The sequence below is a fragment of the Corvus brachyrhynchos genome, unplaced genomic scaffold (genome assembly GCF_000691975.1).
Source record: "Corvus brachyrhynchos isolate BGI_N302 unplaced genomic scaffold, ASM69197v1 scaffold21, whole genome shotgun sequence".
NCBI lineage: Eukaryota > Metazoa > Chordata > Aves > Passeriformes > Corvidae > Corvus > Corvus brachyrhynchos.
In genome coordinates, this window is record NW_008236924.1 from 1,225,252 (window position 1) to 1,247,075 (window position 21,824).

The following is a 21,824-nucleotide window of genomic DNA, read 5'->3' on the forward strand; positions in this document are numbered from 1 at the left end:
ACCCCCACACGGGGACCCGCAGCCGCCTGTGCCAGCGCTGGAAACGAGACAGAGCCTCTGCCCGGGGTTTGTCTATTCTTAAGTGTGGACCACAGAGGTGGTCACAATTTTAAGTGGCTCAATGAATTGTCCATATTCAAACTGGCCAGCTGATAGGTTCTGTCAGGTCACAGAGGAAGCTGTAAGCACCCCTTTGCAAGGACATCACTTCCGAGACTATGCTTTGCTAACCCATCACATAGGTCAGTGTCCTGTCGTGGGAGTATCAGTACTGGACACAATACTCAAGATGCACAAGCCCTAAACAAGAAAGTAATCCCATAATCCCTATCCTTAACCTCCTGGCTATGCTTTTGCTAAGAGCCTGATTTGTGATTGACCTTAGTCACTGCAGGGTCCTGCCACTGGCTCGTGTTCAGTCTGCCGCCCACCAAGAGCCCCAGGTCCTGTTCTCCTGGCCCCACCCCTTCCCATGCATGGGATTTTGTTTTTGCACTTGAGCTTTGCCTATGGCATCATGTTGTTGCTCCAAGCTGTGTCAGCCATTTCCTCCAATTTGATCTTGCTTGGAATTTTCTGAGAATGTGTTCTGGGTCACTGAAAACTCATCCAGGTCACTGATGAGGATATTTCCATGATTGCCCCTTGGCAAATCCCTGCTGGCACTCCCTACTGTTCAGTATGTGCCTGGAAATGGAAGCCAGGAGAACTTAACCCATACTCTTCTGGGGATTGAGGTGAGGCTGATTAGCCTGTAGCTTCCCTCATCCTTCTTGAAGGTGGATATTATTCTCCTCCTGAGGCAGCAGGACCTCTTCTGAGCACCCTGCTCTTTTGAAGATGATAAGGTGGCTTCAGGCTGCTGTTGGCCACAACCTTGAATACATGTGGTCTGGTCCCATAGACTTGTGTAACATTCCATTCACTTAGGTGATCCCTAACTCTGTCTGTGGGAAATGTTTGATTCTGCCATAATCTGCCACTAGCGTTCAAAGTTGTCTTGCATGGGAATGCTTGGATTTCTCTGATTTGAGGCTGTCGTAGCAGATGGATGCTGAGACACAGCGTACAGAAGGGCACAGGCCCAAAAAAGGTAGAGGGAAGGCAGGAGCCAGATACATTCCTCAGCTTGGATTCACCCCATATTTACCCAAGTGGTATGGCCAGGACCCACGTTTCCTGCTTGGTTAGCATGTCTTGAGTTGGGGAAGGGTTAGGACCATATGTGAGGTAACCAGATGTTACTTCTCTTTTGGAGAGGCTTTTTCTGCTGCTGGGAAGCTGAGGGCAGAGGTGGGGCTGGGAGGTGCCTTGTGGTCACCTGTGACTGGCTCTCTCCTGCAGCCACACTGTATTGCTGCAGGATCTGGGACATGGTGAGATCTGACTTGGGGTGAGCCCGAGGTGCTGTTTGCAGCCTTCTGCACTCTGCCTTCCTTCTGCTCAGCCCAAACTGCTCTTTTAACTGTCTTCCCCCCAAACATGTATTATGCAGCATTCCAAAAATAGCTGGTCTTTTTTGTTTGATGGAGGAGGCTGAGTTGCCTGTTCATGTTGCTTTGCTTTTGGAACATTGTGATATTCACTTTGCATGGAAGCCCAGAGTTATCCCAGCAATGCCATCCTCTTCCCCCTCCTCAGAAGCCAAGCAGTAGCTGGAATGTGTAATCATGGCTGCAGCTGATACGTGTCTTTGCTGTCTCTTGCTCAAGAAAGGTCTTTGTGAATTAAATGCATCACCCCTGATTTTCTAAGAGAGTGCTCAGGAGCGGAGACCACTGACTCACAGAAGTCTTTGCAGAGCATTCTCCTTCTGCTTTCTGCTGTTGATGTTGCAGGGGCTGGAGCAAGAGCCTGTCTCACTGTGTCCTTGTCTTTTGCAGGCTGTACCAAGCTGTCAAGCTGCTCTTCTCCTTTGGGATTTTCTTCACCTATGCCGTGCAGTTCTACGTGCCTGCCGAGATCATCATCCCTCCCCTCGTGGCCCGGGTGTCAGAGCGCTGGGGCTGGCTGGTCAACCTGCTCCTCAGGATGGCCCTGGTCTGTGTGACCTGTGAGTACAAACCACCTTGTCTGACTTCCCTATAATGCTGTGGCACCTCCTTCCCACTGAGCCTTCACCGCTCGCCCCAGCACCTCTGGCCCTGCTGCTCAAGCCCTCACAGCTGGCAGTCCCTGGGCCTGGCTAATGCAAGCCAGCAGGTCAAGGTGGCCTCCAAGGAGCAGCAGCCGTGGTCCTCTGCCCCCTCTGTATGGGACCAGTCTTCTCAGTGGAGTAGTAAACTGCATCGTTTAGAAGTGGCAGATCCCCATGGAGCCTCAGGCCTGGGATTCTCCTGATGGCAATTCTGTGAGACATTGAGTCCCACCAGGGTTTGCATGAAACAGCCAGCACAGGGTTCAGTGCCAGGGCAGCCCAGAGCAGAGGCTGTTTTCCGTAGGCAGTGTGCAGCCAGGCTCCTCGTGCCTGTGTGATGGGGACACGACTGCCGAGGAGTCACTGACCGTGAGGGATGGGGTGTTCCTGTGCCCATGCACTCATTGCAGCATGGAGCACAGCAGGAGACAACTGACAGGGGTAGGTGACCCAGAACCAGAGCCCTGGCATGCTGCAGTGCAGAGTGTGCAGGGCAGGTGTGCCTGGAGCAGCCCCACAGGGTCCCTTCCCTTCATGGTGTGTGGTGCCTGTAGTGAGGTTCTGGTGGAACAGGCTCCTGGCTCGAGCCTGGTGGACCTTTGGGAAAGGTGTGGAGCAAATTAGGTGGTATCTGATTTTGGCTGGCTTTGATTCCTGAGGACTAAATGCTTGCTGTTGTCAGCAGAGCTGAGACGCTTGACTGAGCTCCCCGGCGTCCCCTGCTGAAATGGAGCTTTGCTCCATGGCTTGATGCTGCTGATGCACCAGAGCTGAGCATCAGGGACCTGGCCACGTGTCCCAGCTGGCTTTGGTTTGGGTTTGAGAGGAGCATGGTGCTCACTCAGGGGTGGTGGAGCAGGCTGGGAGCAGGGTGCTGCTGTTTCTGGGCTCTCACTAATGATGGGCCAGAAGCGCTGCATTAACAGAGGTGGGCAAGGCCCATCTCCTCTGTGCTGAGTTCCTGAAGCCTTCATGTCCTCAGAGGGTGCAGGGATGAAATCCTGCCATGCTGGGCAATGTGCTCTGGCCACCCTGGTGCTGTAGGTGGACTGGGAGCCTGCTTGTGGGGTTGGGGCCTCTCCTGGAGGGTATTGGGCTGTGCCAAGCTAGGGAAGTGAAGGTTTGGAGAGATGGGATGGCTTTAGGCATCATCAGTGGCTGTATCCTCCTATTTGGGAGTAGGGAGGCAGCAGAGGTGTTGGGGGAAGGATGCTGGTTCCTTTGTACCTCCTCCCCTCACCCTTCCATGTAAGGGATCTCTGTGGCTGCTGCTGAGGATAAAAGCAATTAGGGGGGTTGCATGAATATTCATTGGATGACTGTGTGGCCGCACAACAAGCCCCCACCAGAGCTTTAGCTCCAAAGAGAGGATGCAATCTGGTGTATGGGTGTCTTTCAAGCTTAGACTTCAAAACCAGCACACATAAAACCCTTTGAATTAATACCTGCAGAAATCAGACTGTTTCCCCGGAGGCTGAGGACTGCAGCTGGTGCTTCAAATCTCTTATTTTAGAGGGAAGTTAATAATTTTGTTTACTTTTGAGTCCAAAGAGCAGTGTGGAGTGGGCTGAGGATGCTGTTGGAGGGGAGCTGCTCTGCTCTCCACACAGGCTGCTGGAGCAGGGATGCTGCTTGCAGCTGGTACCTGGCAGAGCACTCCTTCGGCTCTGTGCAGGGCTGAGCACCAGGATAAACTGGCACAGGACCTTTGTTGCTGTTTCCCTTGGTGAAGGGATGGTTTATCTCTAGGCTTATCCAGATGACAGCAGTGCTGCAGTGGTGGCACAGTCAGTCTCCCAAGCCTTCCTTCTCCTGCAGTTCCATGGGTGATCTTTGGCTCAGGGAGGCTCCAGCAGCCTCTCTTGCCTGTAGCTGATAGCCAGGGAGAGAACAAATCCCTCCAGTAAGGAGCCCTGAGATGTCCCTTCTCCACAGAGGAGGGACCTGCCGTGGTTCTAGGTGTCTCCTGTTTCCAAGCAGAGCTTTCAAAGCAATAAACCAATTTATTTCTCTTGGTCACTGGTTAAGCACTGGAGCTTAGCACTGCTTTGCTTGCAGAGGGTTCTCTTGTGTTGTGCAGAGCTCTGGTGACATCCCTCTATCCTCCCCTGGCGCCGTGCAGGAGGAGGGGGAGCAGGAATATCCCGGAGCTTGCACTGCTAAACTCAAGCTGTCAGGAGTCTCCCAAAGGGATTTTCCTTGGCTGCAGTTTTCACCTAACAAATGTTCTCCCTCGGGCTGTGCCGTGGGCGTGCTGCTGCTGGAGCAGCTCTAAACACATGCAAACCACACGGATTGATTTGGGTTGGGGGGAGATGCCTTTTTCTTCCCGTCTCCTGCTTTTATGGGGTTTCTGAGGCTTCATGGCTCCCCAGGTGTGGGGAGCAGGAGTGCTGGCTCGCACAGGGGCGGTCGGGAAGGCTGGCAGCCAGCGGCACCCATCCTGCTCAGCCCTGGAGCTCGCTCTGGTGGTGCCCAGGGCGACAAAAAGGCTTGTTAATTCAACAGCTTAATTGCTTCTTCGGGAGGAACTGCCAGAAAAACATGCAGCCTTGTCTTCTGTCAGGGAGGCGGGCAGAGGTGTGACTCAGCCAGCGGCATCCCTGGGTGGGGTTTTGCTTGCTTGGACACAGGGAGGAGCGTCCTGCAGTCTGGGACGTGGCAGCACTGATGTCGTGTCCGTTCCTTCTCCAGGCGTGCTGGCCATCCTCATCCCGCGCCTGGACCTCGTCATCTCCCTGGTGGGCTCCGTCAGCAGCAGCGCCCTGGCTCTCATCTTCCCCCCACTGCTGGAGATTGCCACCTACTACTCCGAGGGCATGCACCCCCTCGTCATCGCCAAGGACATCGCCATCAGCCTCTTCGGCTTCGTGGGCTTCGTGGTGGGCACCTACGAGGCGCTGGTGGAGCTGGTGGCACCCGCGGCCACCGTGGTGAACGCCACCACTGTCCTGGTGCAGTGACAGTCCCCCCGCCCCGCCGGCCCCGCCGGCTGCCGAGCTGGGGGTGCACGGACACTGGGCACTGCTCTGCTGGGAACGCCCTCCCCTCTCCTCTTGGGAGGCGTGGTGGGTTTGGTCTGGGAGAGGATGGGGCTGCCTGCTATCACGGCTGCCCGGCAGCAGAATCCTGCCCTGGGCTGTGTCTGGAAGGTGGGATCCAGGCTGGGGCAGTGCCTTCCCTGGGGGCTCTTAGGGCAGGTGGTTGTAAATAGTCACTTTGAGAGGTGAGGAATCCCAGGGATGTAGATTTTATTTTATTATTTTTATTTTTTTAAATCCCCACCTTTCCATATTTCCCCTGTCCCTTCAGTCAGGGCAGGGAACAGGGACTACTCTTTTTTGTGCCAGTTTGATTTTTTTTTTTTTTCCCTGAGCACTTTATTTTTACAGCAACAGACAAACCTCAGCTCAGGTTAAAGAGCATGGAGCTGCTTCCTCACCCCAGCCTTGTGGGGAGGGTGGGCAGAGCCTGAGGTGAGGAGCATCCCAGGGCCCACAGCTCTGGATCCCCAGCCATGAGCATTGGCTCCTGCAGTGCTCCAGCTCTGTTTCCAGCTACCTTGAGCAGGAAGTCTGAGCAGGCCCTGGAGCTGGGCACTGGGCACGGCACCTCCCTGGCCTGCGAGGGTTTGCTGAGCCCTGGCCCACGCTTTCAGTAGTGACACTCATTTATCCCCATCCAGTGCACAACTCAGTGCTTGGCTTTCAGAAGCTTTATGGAACCCCAGGCGTTTGGGGAGCAAGCAGGCTCTGCCATAAGGAGGGGCTGAGCTGGTCCCCTTTGGGTGGGACAGGGTGTCCCCTGCGGTCACCACAAGCTGCCCACGCGCCACAAGAATACATCACCTTGTTTACAGTGCCTGAGCTGGCCCCGGCACGCTCCGCCTGCGTCTGCAGGCCGATACTGAATGTCAAATCACACACAAAAACTCCATGATATTTCTTTATTTAACCCTTTCTCTCCTGGTTCCACTTCCTCTGCATCCTCTGCCTCCACCCAGCTCCTCTCCTCCTGTAGGATGCAGCTCCCTAGCACTTCTCCCTGTGCTCCTGTTGCTTCTTTTGTCGTGGCTGGTGCATGCCTGGTGGGGACAGTCCCACGGCACTACTGCTTTCCTTCCTCTGAGAACCCAGCTTCCTCTCTAGAGAATTTCCTTGCCTTTCTGCTGGATTTCTACTTTTTTTAAGACAAGGGAGCAAATGCATCCTCCACAGGATAGGCCGAACTCCTGCCTACTGACACAGCATCTCCCAAATGCCATCTCTCTGTGGAGAGCCTTCATCCCTCATCCCACTGCAGCCGTGTCTCCCTGGGGGTGGGCAAAGGCTGCTGGTGGTAGGAAAGGAGGGTGAGTACAGCACCAGTGGGCTGCGTTCCCGTCTTTGGTGGAGGCAGAGGTTTGTGGTTATTTTTGGTGTTTGATGGGGCTCTGGGAGGAGAGGGCTGTGTGGAGCAGTGTCTCTGCAGCCTGGCTCTCCCTCGGTGGTGCTTGTGTCTGCACTGTGTCCACTTTGCTGGCAGTTCTGGGTGCCCCGTGCTGGTACGTGGCCAGGTGTGGGGTGGGTCTGTGTCACGTCACTGCCCCTTTCCAGCCCCTCACCTGCTCCCTGCATCTCTTGGGGTTCACCTCATCTCCTCCAAGGCTGTGCTGGGGAAGGTTTTGGCATGACCAGCATTGCTTGGTCAGGAGCAGAGCAAAGCTTTAACTCAAATCCTCCCTCTGGAGGGCACCATGGGGATAGAGAGGAAGCACCCAGGGCTGGGAAGGGGCTCCAGGGCATGACACAGGTGGGAGAAGTGCAATATTCGGGTCCATCTCTGTGTACTGACCCCAGCGTGGCCCTTGGGGTTGGGTTTGAGTCAGAATTTCACCCTCAGCAGAGGAGCGAGTGCTGTGACGAGCAAGGGATGTCTGATGCTTCCTGTTGCCCTGCTAGTAGTGCACTCCAAGAAAGCTGGCCACATTTTAGGGACAGCTGTGTGCCAAGGCATGTCCCCAGCCTGGCACTGGGCATCAGTGGGTTTGCTGATCAGGCTCTTGGCATCCAAACTCACTTTGCAAGCAGCAGTGAAGACCTAGTTTCCAAGGGGACTGGGATATCACAGAAGCATTAAATGGGTTTTGCAGCTCTTCCCTTTTGTTGGGGTGAGCAGGGGTGTTTGAAGATGGGGTGCTGGTGGCACACATGGTGTGGGGCCTCTGCTGAGCCAGGGGGAGCTGGTGCAGGACCCGATGGACACGAAAACTTGACACTTGTATATTGTAGGCTGCTCAGTAACCAAGAAACTTGTCTGTGTAAATATAGCGATGGTCACGTCCATGTCTTGTGCCTATGGATATTGTCAGTGAACAGCACGGGTGCTGCCCAGTGGGAGGGCTGCTACTGCACCTGAATCATGTATCTTACTTTAATCAATAAATATGATCTATTTTTTATGTGTAAAGGCTTTGGGGTGTGAAGTGTGGGTTTCTCTTCCAAAAGAAGTGAGAGCAGGAGATGTGGAGCCCAGCAGGCAGCCAGGATCCCACCCTGTGCTGTTCCCACCCCCACCCACACAGCACACACGATTTTTCCTCCTAGTGAGGGTTTCAAATAAAAGTGTTCCAGCTTTGCTGCTCGGAAAAGTTAATTTTTCTTCCGACCTCATTTATGCAAGTAGGTTGTGGGCAGAGCTTATGGGCTTGTAGGGCTGGGCTTTTCTCTACCCCACCAAAGCTGTGCCTTGGTTTCTCATCTCCCTATTTATGCCAAAAGTGGGGCTGCAGCTGAAAGAAGAGCCTGGCATGTGAAAAAAAGATGGGGGATGCTGAGCTGCTGCTGATCCGCCCAAGAGATCAAAGGAGCAAAAGTCATTCCGCACTAGGAGACTCTGCCAGCACTGCTGCAGCTCGCTTATCCTCTCTGCTGAATAATTCATGCCATTGCAGTGTGTCATTACAGGGCTGTTGGGGAAACCAGTGCTATAAAAAGTTCATCTTTAGAAACTCTGGCATAATTTTTTTGTTAAACTAGGAGGCTTTTGCAGGCTGATGGGGACTGGATCTGAGGTCACCTGAATGACAGGGCAGGAGGGACGGCTGAGCACAGGCAGCTCCTGGTGCTTCAGGGTCTTTCTGAGTATGGAGAGTCACCATGGTGGGATCCACAGCCATCCTTTTGTAGGGTTGAGCACTGCAGGGCTGTCCCCATCCCATGAAATGGCTTTGCTGAGGCTGCTCCTTCCCAGGTGTCACTTGGTGGAGCATCATCTCAGTTGCTTTTACCCCGTGCTGTGACCACTGGCCAAAGCAACTCTGGGGAGTTAAAAAATCTGGAGGAAAATATCACTCTTATTTGTGCTGCTTCTGCTGCTGGGGGGAACAATTTGCGTTTCCTTATGGGCAATAGTGGCACTCTTAGTTTCCTCTTCTCTCTCCCAGTGTCACAGACTGTTGCTGAGACACCTCAAAATAAAGTGTTCTCAAAAAAAAGTGCAGGAATTGTGCTCTTTTAGGATGATGTTCAGAGGGATTTACCAAGCAGAATAAAACCAACTAGATAAAATAGTTCCAATCCAGGCAGGGACTGATTTCTGCTGAGCAGAGCTGGTAAAAAAAATGTCGTGGAAATGCACGAGAGCTTTGGGAGGTAAAACAGGTGCTGTTTGTTGGGGATGCAAATCAAAGCAGGGCTTCAGTTTGGGTCCTTTCAAGCCCTTTAATCCTGAACTAAGAGATAGAGGAGGCTCATGGTTTCCCAAAGCAGGACAAGGTACTGTGGGTCTGTCTGCCTTGTCCCTCTGGCCCTTACACTATCCTCAAAAATGTATTTAACTTGCTGTCCTGGTACTTCCCTGAAAGGTTCTGGTGTCCAAAATAAGCTGGTTTTCCCCTGGCTGGAGCTAGGCAAGGATGTCCTATTTATTTACAAGAGAATCCCTGAGATAACTGAATAAAACCATAATAGTAAAAAAATCCAAACTCTTTTAATACTTTCCAAAAATTCGACAACAACAAAAAAAGTTACATCAAACAACCAACCAAAGAAAACCTCTCACGAAGAAACGATACATTCCCAAGCACAAGGACAAACAGGCAAACCCACGCTCAGTAGCCTCGGTGCCCCTCTCTGGGCAGAGATTTCAGGCAGTGCTGGCCAGACTTTCTGGGACACAGCACGGAGTCCCTGCTGCTGGCAGGACCATGTACAGCTGCATTCAGCGTGGGACCATGACAGCCATGGGGACAAGGCTGTGCACACAGTCCTCGGGGCAGGGTCCCCCTTTCTCGTGTGAGCACAGCCCGACTGGGAAGCCTGGTTTGAGTCTGTGGGTGGTTCCTGCTGTGACAGACCTTGTTGCTTGGTTTTTCTACAGAAATGGACTCTTTTTTTTTTTTTTTTTTTTTTTTTTTTTCCCCTTGGACTTCTGTTAGCCAGTGAGGGATGTGCTGATGGGACCAGCTGCATTCCCTCTTCTCTCTCCCAGTGCCAGGGAGCAGACATGAAGAGGGTTTGCACCAGCTGATCCATTCCACGAGCAAACTGTTGGCTTGATGCAAGCCCTTGGAGCCAGAGCTGGGAGCAGGGAGCCTCTGCTACTCCACATGGGGCACTGCCAGGCTGTGCATTGCTAGTCCTTTCACACCTTTCTCCACCACGACTGCTGCCATACCTGCAGTGCTTGCCCTCCTCCTCCTTATCCTCCCTGCAGCCAGGAAGCCTGGGGTGGGAGGAGGTGGTCCTGCATGGTGTTGGAGGCAGTCCCCTTGGTGAGGAGGCAGGTTAGTCATTGTCATCCCAGGAGCATCCTCCGTGTCCCAGCAGTGGCTGGAGCATTTCCCCTCCATTTGCAGCCAGGAGCACCATGGAGGGCAGCGAGGGGAAAGATCCAGCCAAAATTACAACCCAGCCTTGCAGGGGGAGATGCTGCAAGCTGTGGGGGGCACACACAGACCTCCCTTCAGCAGCGTGTGCCAGCCCCCTGCACTCTGTTCTGCGTGGAGATGTGCTTCTCTCCTCATCCCATGAGCGAGCCCTGTTAGAACATCACCTCCTCGCAGCTCCCGTAGTCACTCTCCACCATGTCGGAGCCCTCGTAGTTGGGTGGTGGCAGGGGCTGGGCTCGAATGCTGGGCTGGTGGCCCAGCTCGCAGTCGGCGTAGGAGGGCTGGGCCACGCTCAGGCGCATGCTGACCCTCTTGTAGCCCGGCTCGGGCTGGTACGGGACCCCCTCGCCCTGCACCAGCTGCGCTGGGTAGTAGCTGATGGCCGTGTACTCGTTCTGGCACTGGGATGCTCCCATGTCCACGGGACCCAGCGGCAGGAAGTCCTCCAGGTTCTGGTTGCTGTAGCGGGGTGGGATGGGGGCTCGCTTGTTGCTCTGGTCCAGCGGGAAGGGGAAGCCCCCGTAGAGAGCGACCGGCTCCGTGTCTGCCGGGGGAGGGGAGGGTGAGAGGAGGGGGCAGGGGGGCCTTGAATGATCTCGTAGTGGGAATATTCCTGGACATCTGATGACAGGTACCGGGGGGGCCAGTAGGTCGTTTCTGCTGGATAGACTGGAACAAAAGAGAGTCGTGTTAGCTGCAGCTCTAGCGGTTGTTGCCTCTCTCTTGCCCTCCTGCTAATTCCTTCTGTAGGCTCTGAGCCTGTAGGAGATGTGGCAGACTGGGGAGGAGACATGGGGACAGGGGAGGTGTAGTTGCTACTTTGGGAATTGCAGGGACCTGAGATCACCCCTGGTTGTGCTGAGGCAATGTTTCCACCAGCCTACAGGTATCCACTACTTGAGCACCCAAAAGACACACTTCATCATGCTGTCTGGATGCAAGAAACTCACGCTATGAAGGGATTGGGGCAGTGATCCAGTGATCCCCTGGATCTCTCCCTTTCCCTGCAGTTACTCTTGTGAGGAACTCCTGCATGGAGTAAACCCTGCTGTCCAGAGCCATTCAAGGTGTTTCCCCGAGAATGTGATGATCCCTTTGCCCAGGAGCACTGATGCAAATGTCTTCACTTAAACTCCCACTGACTTTTAGGATCTTAAGTTTTTCCTTCAATTTTTCTCTTTTTTTCAGGGGGTTTTACCCAGGATCACAGCCTGCTATGCATTAATGGTTTCCCTGCTGACTGTGTATGAGACCGAGCAGGTTAAAGCAGAAAACTGGAATGTACTGGTGGACAGGGAAGAAAGAGCCAATGAAGGCCCTACAGCAGGGCTCAGGCAGTATTTGCCCCTGCTTAGTTTGGCTTCAGCCAACACCATTTCTCCCTCACATTTCCAAACCTCAGATCCACTTCCCAAGGGGAAGAGGGATGTGTAAGAGCAAGAAAAAGCTGTGGCTACTGACCCATCTCCTCCCTAGCCCAGGTGCACTTGATGAAGGACTCGTTGTCAGAGTTGGACGGGGGTGCAGCGGGGGGCAGGTTGGGGGCCACGCTGCACACGATGGTGCCCCGGTGCTTCGGGGCGTTGGCCGAGTTGAAGGTGACGAATTCCGGGGTGCCGGTGGCCTTGCGCTGCTCCGGCGTGGCCCGGTCCAGGTTGTTGTGCGCCGCGTCGCTGAGGATGTTGAGCTCGATGGGGGGCACGCCCTGGGTGCCCACACCCACGCTCTTGGAGAACTCACTCTTGGACAGCAGGTCGGGGTCCTCGCGGGCCACTGGCTTGTGCGCCTTGGCGCGGTGGCGGCAGCGCTTGCGGATGAGCACGAAGGCCACGGCCAGGATGGCCGCCCCCAGCACGCCGGCCGCGATCTCCGCGATCTCCTCAGGACCCAGCGCCCACTGCGTGGGCACGATGGCGGGGGTGATGATGGGCTGGGTGCAGTAGTCCCCCTGGTAATCTGACGGGCAGATGCAGTGGATGGAGCCCTGGCTGCTCACGCAGCGCCCGGCGTTGTGGCATGGGTTGTCTTGGCACTCCTCTGCCAGCTTCTCACACCTGTGGGGAGAAAGGGATGGACATAACCACCATCAGTCTGGGATGCACCAAAACTGCCTCATCTTGTTCAGGGCTCTGGCTTACACCACCCAAGGATGCTCTATCCTGGTCTGCTCTTCCTCCCTCGCTGGATTCTTGCTCCCTGCTTATCCTGGCAGAGGATCTTTGAGTATAAAACGATGCTTTTCAAGAGACCATGTTTTACAGGGCGGTCCTATTTTTCAGTCATGTGCCCAAATTAAAATGGGGGGCTTCCTGCCTCAGAGGGGTGTTTGTAGTTCCAGGGCTAACACTGCATAGAGAGATGCTCTCATCCTGTTAAATCAGGGAGCCCAGGGTCAGTCTAAGGTGTGTTAACCTCTTAAGAAGTCTCCCACGTCCTTCAAGCTCTGTGGAGCCTCTGGATGGTCGGTGGATGTCTGCAGGTTGCTGCAAATATTTGGGGGAAAGACTACCCTGTGAGGTGGTGAGTGGACATCCTTGTTGGAGAGGACTTTTGGTATTTTATGGACCATCTGCAGAACCAAGATGGAATTTCTGATTCTCTGTCCTGCTCCAGCCCACACAACCTAAATATTTGCCAACAGTACAGTGGACCTTCCAACAGCAATGACCTCCCCATGCTAGGGGGAACATACAAGGCTTTATTGGCTTTCCTTCCTTTTTTGTTCTTATTACTGAACAAACTCTGTGAGGTTTGCACTGCTCTTGTTGTAGTCAGTGATTTAGGATGTGTGAGCTGGTGCGTGCGATGTGCACCCACAGGCTCCGGCTGATTTCAGGTATTACACTGCCACCTAATGCTCAGCTATAGGCTTTTATTCCAAGAGCTGCACGGATAATTTCTGTCTTTGCCTTGATCCACAGGACCAGTGCTCATCCTGGCTAAATGGGCAAGGCAGAAAGACGAACTGGGTGTGATGCTGTTGGAGCCTGCACTGGAAATCTCTGACCAGGCCGGGCTGGAGGCAGGGTGGGGGTCTTGGAGGGGCTGCTGGGTGGGGTGGTAATGCCCATTGCCTTGAGCTGAGATTTGAATTGGTTGAATTGGATGAATCACAGCTGTGAGCTGGGACAGAGATTTCCTTTACATGAGCTCTGTAGAGCTGGTCCTGGATAGAAAAGGTGCCTTTAGCACCTGCAGGATGGGTGTTCAGGCTATTGAAGCAGGGGGCACCTTACAGGCAGCTTCCCCCAACCTCAGAGCACCCTCCTGCCACCCAGTGCAGTGTCTGCCTGTACCCTGCTGCCAGGCCCCCCGCCACAGCTGAGCTGCCCCCACCACAGCCAAGGTGTTCCCATTACTGCTGAACTCAGCTCCCGTCATGGGGAGCAGCAGCGTGCGGGGAGAGACTCTCCCCCAGCAAGGAGAGGCACTGAACTACCCCACAGCACCTGCAGGCACCAAAGCAGCTGTTAAGCAGAGGAGATTTTTCTGTTTTCCCTCCTGCTCAGAGGAGATGGGCACAGAGGGGCAATGGCCACACGATGGCAGAGTTATTTGTGTCCCGTTCCGCTCAGCTCTGCCCTTACACCTCCCAGCTGCAATGCTCAGGTACCCGCTGTTTGCAATTAATCCCAGAGTGCGTGGATCTGGCGAGCTCCAGAAATGTGCAATGCTCATGTTTGCAGCCCATCATGGGATGCCACCTGTCCCAAAGCCCCCCCAGGCCTTACCTTTCGCCCAGGTACCAGTCAGGGCAGTGGCAGGAGTAGCCGGTGGCTGAGACGGTGCAGGTCCCCCCGTGCAGGCAGGGCTTGGACTCGCAGGGACTGTCCCCAAGCTCACAGTGCTCACCAGAGAACAGCCCGGGGCAGATGCAGGTGTAACCTGGAGAGGGTGAGAGTGAACATATCTGTGTGGAAAAACGGGCAGGAACAGGGAGGAGCAGTGCCTGGTGCCCCCACAGAGGGCTCAACACAGCTACCCAGGCGCAGGTATTTGCTGCTGCAACAGGTGCTGTGGGGCACCCAGACCATCCCTGGAGGCCTGGTGGGTGTTTTACAGGACCTGGTGTAGTTGCTGGAGGTTGGGTGGCCACTCTGGGGCAATGCAGTGGCACTAGGGAGCTGTTTGAGCAACAAGTCAAGCCTGTCCTCTCCTGACACAGACCAGAGATGCAGTCAGGGCACAGCTTTATTGCATGGAGAAGCTGAGGGACAAATCTGGGATAAAAGAAAGGGAACTTTGCTGGCTGATTCACCGTTTCTGACTCTGCTAAGTGCAATCCCCTGTAATTTGTTGTTCTCAGGAGTCTTTGGTCCTGCGAGTTCTCGTGGTATGAAGTGCCTGTCTCAACATGCTGAGTTTCTCCTGCTTACAGGAGATGTCTGCTCACAGCCAGAGAGAAACGCAGCACAGCCAGGGACTCGGAGGGGGCTCCGGCTGTTTGTGCTTTTGGCTGCTGTTTAGTGTAGCCCTAAGCATGGGAATGTCCCTGGCTGTGCTGAGCTCCTGCTCGTCACCTGGCTGGTGCTGTCATGCAGGAAATCCAGAGTTTCCACCTTGCAGCACACTTGAAAAGTCTTTGCTACTCACCCACAAGCTGAACCCTGCTGTAGAGCATGGGGCAAACAACGGTGGGCCTGTTCCCACATGTGTGTCAGTGGCTGTACCAGAGGGACGTGCTGACACCGGTGCAGCAGGTGCTGGACATTGCCCAGAGGGCTGTGTGTGCCCAAACACATGTCCTGGATGTGGGGCTCACTGGTGTTTGTGGTCCTGAGCGCTGTGGTTGGGGTGGTGCTGGGCTGGCCCGGGCTCTCTCCCCACAGGTGAGTTCTCACACGGCCACGTGGTTCCCTGGGCTCACTCCCACAGGCGAGTCCCTGCCTGTGCTCTAATCCCACGCCTGAGATCCCTGGGCACAGCTTTGCATAAACTCGTGCTGCCTGCCCAGGGTCCCCAGGACTGAGCCCATGGCACTCAGGGAAGCCAAGCAACCAGGATAACCTCACAAATAAACATCCCTTGAGCAATCCCTTCCCTGCAGGAGTGTCCTGCCTGAGGCCATGTCTCACAAGCTCTTTCCTGGTCAGTTGGGCCATTTGCAGGAGAAATTGTTCATCTTGGAAGGAAACTATGGGAAGGGCATTGGATGATCATTAGGTTATTACTGAGGGAGTGATTTTTCACCTCCCCCTCCCACTGTATTCTCAAAGCAGGGGATGCCTTGCAGAGATGTGTTTTCCCCTCATGGGCTTTGAGCCCCTTCCAGCCCAGCCAGAGAGGTTTTCTCTGCAGAAGGTCTGAAGGCTGAGCTGTGAGTGCCAGCCAGACTTAACTGTTCTGTACATTTACATCTGGTGTCAAACAAGTTCACCTGAACCAGGCAGCTGCTGAGTCGACAGGGCTGGGAATCTTGTTCCCAGAGGCAGCGGGCACGGCAGGCAGGAGAAGGTGGTGCCTCCCCTGTCCTCACTTGCTCGCTGGGCAGGGTGTGCTTTGGCAAGGGCCCCAAAGAGCACAGAGCTGCAGGAGCAGCTTCTGCCCCACGCAGCAGCGTGGGAAGCATCCCACTGCCCCTCGGAGGGGCCGAGGCACAGGCAGTACCCATCTCATACACGGGGTGTTATGGGGTGCAGCCCTGCTGTGCTGGCAGCTACGACGAGGTGTAGGGTAGTGACACACGGGTGGACATCACTGGGAGCAGCTCCTCTCCTCACAGCCCCTGTCCCTGTGATACAGCTCACTGCAAGGAGCCCCTCTGATGGCAGGAACGGGGCAGCAGTGACACTGCCTAGGGCAGAGCCTGTATCAAACCTCTTTTGGGTGTGTGCACCCGATGATAGCCTGGGACTCTTGGATCTGAGCTTACGGTTTTCCCATATCCCTTTGCATAGCCCTGGGGAGCTGCTTGATGCAGTGGGAAGAGGCCAAGATCTTGGCTTGTTTCTGCCCAGATGCCATCACCGCATGATCCCATCTTGCCTGATTCCACCTTTGTTAACAGCTCCTTAAGCAAAAAGGATGCAGAGGGGTGGGTGGAATTTCTATTTGCATTCGAGTTTTTGGCAACACTCTGCTCTCCTATGTCATGCACACTCCTTAGAAACACCTTCCTGCCCTCTGGGGCCATGGTCCACTGGTGAGAGCCAGGATGATGATCTCATACCCTGCAGCTGCTGCTGCACTGAGTCACTTGAGGTCCCCTGGGACAGAGGACCTCTGCTTCCCCTCTGGAATAGCCCCTCCATGGGGATGAATAAAGTTGCTGCATCTTTCCCCCCCCCCCCCCTCACTGCTTATTGCCCTCCTCTAGCTCTGCGTGGGATGTTCACATACCTCCTCCATGAGTTTCGGAGCACATCCCGTTGTTGAGGCAAGGGTTGCTGCTGCAGGCACCAGTGGGGGAGCAACACTGCCTTATCCCCACCTCCTCCAAGACTTCCTTCGATTGCCCTTTCCCAGGAAGGAGAACCACTTCTCTGCCGTTGATGGCAACCACGTCCAGGCAGCCCCTGAACCCCCGTGTGACTCTCTGCGACTGCAGCGACTGCCGGAGGCCCCCAAAAATCAGGTCTTGTCTGCCCTGGGAGATGCTACAGGTCCCTGGCAGGTGGAGAGAGGCATTTCCCAGGCCATCGATGAGCAGGCGGACCGAGGTGTTCTTCACCTCCAGGAACACCGAGTGCCACTCGCCGTCGCTCACAAAGCGTGAGGAGGAGAGGTTCCCAGCGGAGATCCCCCGGCAGCTGTACCCAAGCTGAGGCACTCCATTAACCATCTGTAAAACACACAAGTCACAGGTAGCTGTGACACGGGTGGCTGGTGTTTATGAAGGGTTTCAACATTTCTGCTGCTTGTTCCCCTCTCTCCCTGCCTTCACATTGACAATTGAGATGACTCCCAACTTTCTGATTCCAAGAAGTACCAGCTAGGCAAATGCAGTCCCTTTCACCAGTATTAACCTATGCTTGGATCAATTAAAGCCTGTTTAAGTGACTGCAACTTCCTTTATTTTGCAAAATATCCCTCTGACACAATTTCAGCTGTGGTCCTTCCCTGCAGCCTTTGACCAGCATGCAAGGAGGGAAGCTCATCTTTCCACGTAACAGAGAGCAGAGCCATGGGATCATACTGCTACTGCTGCAGCTGCTTGCCCTTCCTCCCATCTTCTTGAGCCTGATCAGAGCCCTGGCATTCAGACTATCCATAAGTGCATCACCAGTCACAGATGGACTCCTGTTCTGGGCCACGTGGTTTTTGTTCTATTCTCAATGTCTCATTAGTGGCAGGGAAGGTGCTGGAGCAGTGGCCCCTCTGGCAGGGGTGAGGATGCTGAAAGAATCTTGTTGAGGAGAAGCACTGGCAGCTTTCTCTGGAGGAGAAAAGGAGGACTTGGGAGGCAGAGAAAGGAATTACTTTTGTACCCATGCCAGGCCAAAGCTACTGATATGTGCTGCAATCCAATCCTTGATCTCCACCAGACTGGAGAGAGACAAGGTACTGAGCTGCTGAAAGTGAACCAGACCAATGTCTTCTGCATTAAACAACAACACCAGAAATTCCTATTCCTGGCCCAAGATTCATCTTTAAAAGTCATAGAGGATGGAGAAAGGAAAAGTTAGCTGTGTTGTTTCAGGGTGAAGTCAGGGTTAAATCCCTTTTTCACCTTTATCTCCCCAGTGCTTTGTTGATAAAACCTCTCTCTCACAGAAGCCAAGAGCCTATGGAAAAGGAGAAAAGAGATGGAATGAAGTGTTTGTGGGAAACCTGCAAAGCCTGCTGTGTAACATCAAGCAATTCAACCCAGGCAAGAGTGATGTCCATGGGGGAGGAGGAGGGATGATTCTTGGAAGGGGTTTAGAAGAGGAGGAATGATCATGGGCTACACTGACTCTAGAAAAACCCACATACAATATGAAAGGGCTACTCTGGAGGGGAAAAAAGCAGAGCAGCACAGTAGTTAACTTAGAGAAGCCCATGGTATAAATAAATCCCAGTAGGAGGAGAAAGCAACTGCTGAAGGAAGGAAGAAAAAGAAGCAGCTGGCACATGCCGTGGAAGGGCCTCAGGGCAACACGTGTGTAAATCCCTTTGCACAATTGGCAAGCACACCAGAGAACTTTGTCACTTCACTTCATCTGCAGGAACATGATTTCACTTCAGATGGGTCTGTAGATTTCACTTATCAATTTCTGGGGCTGGGAGACAGCTGAGAACTCGATTCCCTGGAGCAAGAACTGACAGGCTGCCAAACCTTTCCCAGTTTGCCTGGTCTGCCATCCTCTTGCTGCAACCTATTTCTGAACATCAGGAGAGCTGAGAGACTGGAAAAGTGATGATATTCATGCTCTTGGGAGAGCTCATCCTCTTCACCAAATCTACAAACCATCACTTATGGTCGTTTCAAGGCTTTGGCTCCTATCCGGAGTACTGCAATTTACGAAGTTTAAAATCTTGAGGGATTCCTTCATTTTTATCAGGCCAGGTTGTTTAGAAATGTTTTTATCCCCAAGATATTGCTAATAAAGTGAGTCAGGAAAGAAATGATTCACAGGCTCTTTTATGGAGGAGGCTTTATGAATGTTTCCTATTGAAAAGCTTGTGGAGACAAGCTTGGGCACAGGAGATCATGGGCTCACTGAACTCCACCAACAATGAGCCTTTTCTCCCTTGACTCCCTTGATCCCTTGGCCTGGATCAATGGAGTTCCTTGCCTTCTTGTACTTCCTGAGCACCACCTAAAGTGCTGGATTCCTTCTGATGAACTATTTGGTGACTCTCCTTCCCAGAGGTGAGGTAGAAAGCTTGAGACCCTTCTTGAGAAATTTTTCTCACTCGCCTTTTACAGTGCAGCATAAGGTCACTCTCAGAGATGAGGACATATGGATGGTATTTCTCTGTTCCTGCTCTTCAGGAGTGATGGCTGTGGCAGCAGGAGCTTGAAATATGTGTGACAGGTTATGTGTGTGGGGGTTGGCTGCTGTGCAGTTCCCTGCCTTTTGTAACAGTGGAAAGACAAGTGTTTCACAATAGGAAGATGGAGTTGTGAAACCATGAGAAGGGATGGGGGAATTCAAGGACAGGATGAACACTTCCAGGTAGGATATAGTGTGTAGATCTCAATGTGATCAGTCTCAAGGACAAATCTCTGTAAGCTGTAAGCATGTCCTGTGATCTTAGTCTCCAATTAGTCTGAGTTCAGTTAATGAGGAATATACAAAACCCCTATTAAGTCATCTGCTGCTTTCCTTCTGTTGCCAAGGCAGAAGAGGGAGATGATCTTTGAATGCTTTGGTAGGTTCAGTGTTCAGTCAAAGGGAGGAGAGTGATCAAAATGAAATATTCCTGTCTTTGCAGGTGTCTAAAATAGTGAAACCATCTGAAGAAAGTGGTTGAAAAGAGGAGGTGTGTGTGAAAAATATAATTTAGGACTCCTGTTTTGTCTGTTCTGCCCATTATTGTAACGGACCTTTAATTTGAGGTCTGAGGGGAAGTTTGCTCTTTGCTAAAGTAGAAGCAGACCAGTCTGTGGACAACTCCACCTGGTAAATTCTTTGTCCTGGGAGGTGTGATGCAAGAGAGGAATGAAGAAGCAAGCTGTAGGAAAGAAGGTGATGTACACCTGCTGTGGATGTCTGATGACTTCACACCAGAAACCAACACGTGCATTCACAGATGTAAAGAACAATTCACAGTTGTGGTTGCAGCAATTGCCAAACTGTGCTTGGCTCTCACTTGCTCTTCCCAAGTCTTACATTTCAGCTACATAAATTGCTAAGGGTACATATTTTTGCATATCCTTTCTGTGATTCCCTTCCCTGAAAAAGTAAGGTTTTTGTAACTCTGGAGAGAAATCCCCCTGCACTGCAATACACACCTCCAGAGTGGCGTGGTCAGTCCCGTTGGCGTAGAACACGACCGCGTGATGCTGGTGGGTCTTGAGGCGAAAGTGCATGTGCCAGGAGCCAGCCTGGGAGTGCTGGTACCAAATGAAACTGTGGCCTCCAAACCTCACAGCTGTTCCTGAAAGGAGAATGGAAGAAAGGTCTCATCTTTGTGGCACTTTGAGGCTGTGGACTGCATCGAACTTTTCTTCTTTTCCTAGCCTGATGCCACAGCTGTCCAGGAGCAGTCCCACCCACGGCAACCCATGCATCCCCACACTGCATCTACCACAGTCCCACTGGGAGCTCCTGGTATTCTATGTACTCAGCTGTGAAGGAGCCCTGAAATATCAGCCTGGCTATTTCTGTCCTTCAAAGTGCTCTCAGCGTGGTCTACAACACCCTTGAATTTCTCCATCCTTAGTAAGTCTTTATATTATTCTGTGGTATCCCCTTACATTCCTGCCTTAGTGTTACTGATCCCTGCTCCCTCCAATTATTTCTTGAAGTATTCTAGAGCCAGTATAACAAATATGCTTTATTTGGCTTTCCTCAAATTTATCAGTTACTCTGTGCTTTTCCAGGCCCAGGATTAACACATGAGATCACGGATCAAAATTCTGATCACTGACCTTCATTACCAGCTATGTATGAGTGACGCTTCCCAATGACAGAGACAGATGTTGCTGTTATTAAATGCTACAGGAGATTAATTTTTAGAAGTAGACTATGTGAAACTTTCAGACTCTAAGAGTCTTTGAAATTGTGGGTAGAGCTCTTGGTCACTGGGCAACCTAATCCCATGGAAAATCCAGATGCTCTACAATGTACTGAAGGAAAACACAACATGCCCAGGTTTATAGGGTCAGACACTGCCAGGAAGGATGGCTCACCATTGCATGAGCAAATTTGCTCCAAGCTGTGCCGTGGGGTGAGGACGCTGAGCCGGGCAGTGCTGTACGTAGACATCATGCCTGGATCCAGCTGGATGGTCTCCTTGCAGACACGGTGGGCACAGTCTGACCCGTGGCAGGGCACATGGATCGCTTTCTTCATCCGGAGCCCGACGAGCTGGTCCATCTCCCCAGCTGACCCAGTGAGCTTGTTCGCCAACACCCGCGGCTCGAACAGGGAGCCGTGTGGCCCTCCACCAGCCAGGAGCAGATCCACTCCATCAGAGGCGGCTGCAGGCTGCAGGCTGGCCATGTGGATGTTCTGGCGCCGGGTGACAAGGATGTTCCCCAGAAATCTCTGCAAGTTGCGCCAGTGGTCCCCCACAAACTCCTCAGGGGAGAGGTGTCGGAAGTGCAGCACCACTGCCTTGTCCAAGGCCTCCTGCGTGAAGCACCACACGTGGACGCTGACGCTCGTGGTGGCTGTGAACGTTCCATCACTGACTGTCACGTTCAGAAGGTAGTGGCCGTGGGGGAGCTTGTCCCCAGCAATGATCTTCCCATCTGCAGCCCCAACAGAGAAGAGACCCTCCTTGGGCATTTGTGCCACCAAAGTGTACACCAGCGTGTCATGGGGGTCCCGGTCCGTGGCGTGGATCTTGCCCAGAACGCCACCTCGGAAGGCTTCCTCGTTGGTGGTGATGAATATTTCCAGGGGAAGGGCCGAGGGGGCATATTGGCTCTGCTCAGTCACTTGGATATTTATAAATGCAGATGAGGAGAGGGGAGGGATGCCGCTGTCGGAGACCTGGCAACAGAAGGATCTGTTATAGCCACATGCTGATGTACTGCCACCTCACCTGACTGGCGAGGTCTTGCAAAGGAGAGAGCCTTTCAGGGAGCAGTGAGCAGAAGCTCTCAGGCAGCAGATTGGGAATGAAGAAGGAATGGGAAAAATTGGCAGCAGTGTTGGTGCTCTGCCTGGAGAAGGCCCCAGGGAAAGAACAGCATCCCTTCCAGGATGGAGACTGATAGAG

General features: G+C 53.2%; 2 protein-coding genes across 2 annotated transcripts in view; one reads left to right on the forward strand and one right to left on the reverse strand.

The window, feature by feature from the left end:
* LOC103611413 (proton-coupled amino acid transporter 1) overlaps positions 1–5,299 on the forward strand; it is a 17,312-nt gene extending 12,013 nt beyond the window's left edge. Inside the window, exons 9-10 of the mRNA XM_008628927.2 lie at positions 1,884–2,053; positions 4,832–5,299. Coding sequence (XP_008627149.1) covers positions 1,884–2,053; positions 4,832–5,100 — 439 coding nt within the window. The 3' untranslated portion in view covers positions 5,101–5,299. The remainder of the gene's footprint in view (positions 1–1,883; positions 2,054–4,831) is intronic.
* Positions 5,300–9,084: 3,785 nt separating this feature from the next.
* Positions 9,085–21,824, reverse strand: part of FAT2 (FAT atypical cadherin 2) — a 57,364-nt gene continuing 44,624 nt past the window's right edge. Inside the window, 7 exon segments of the mRNA XM_008628928.2 lie at positions 9,085–10,566; positions 10,569–10,676; positions 11,469–12,061; positions 13,739–13,892; positions 16,347–16,788; positions 19,888–20,033; positions 20,788–21,595. Of these exon segments, the coding sequence (XP_008627150.1) occupies positions 10,160–10,566; positions 10,569–10,676; positions 11,469–12,061; positions 13,739–13,892; positions 16,347–16,788; positions 19,888–20,033; positions 20,788–21,595 (2,658 nt within the window). The 3' untranslated portion in view covers positions 9,085–10,159.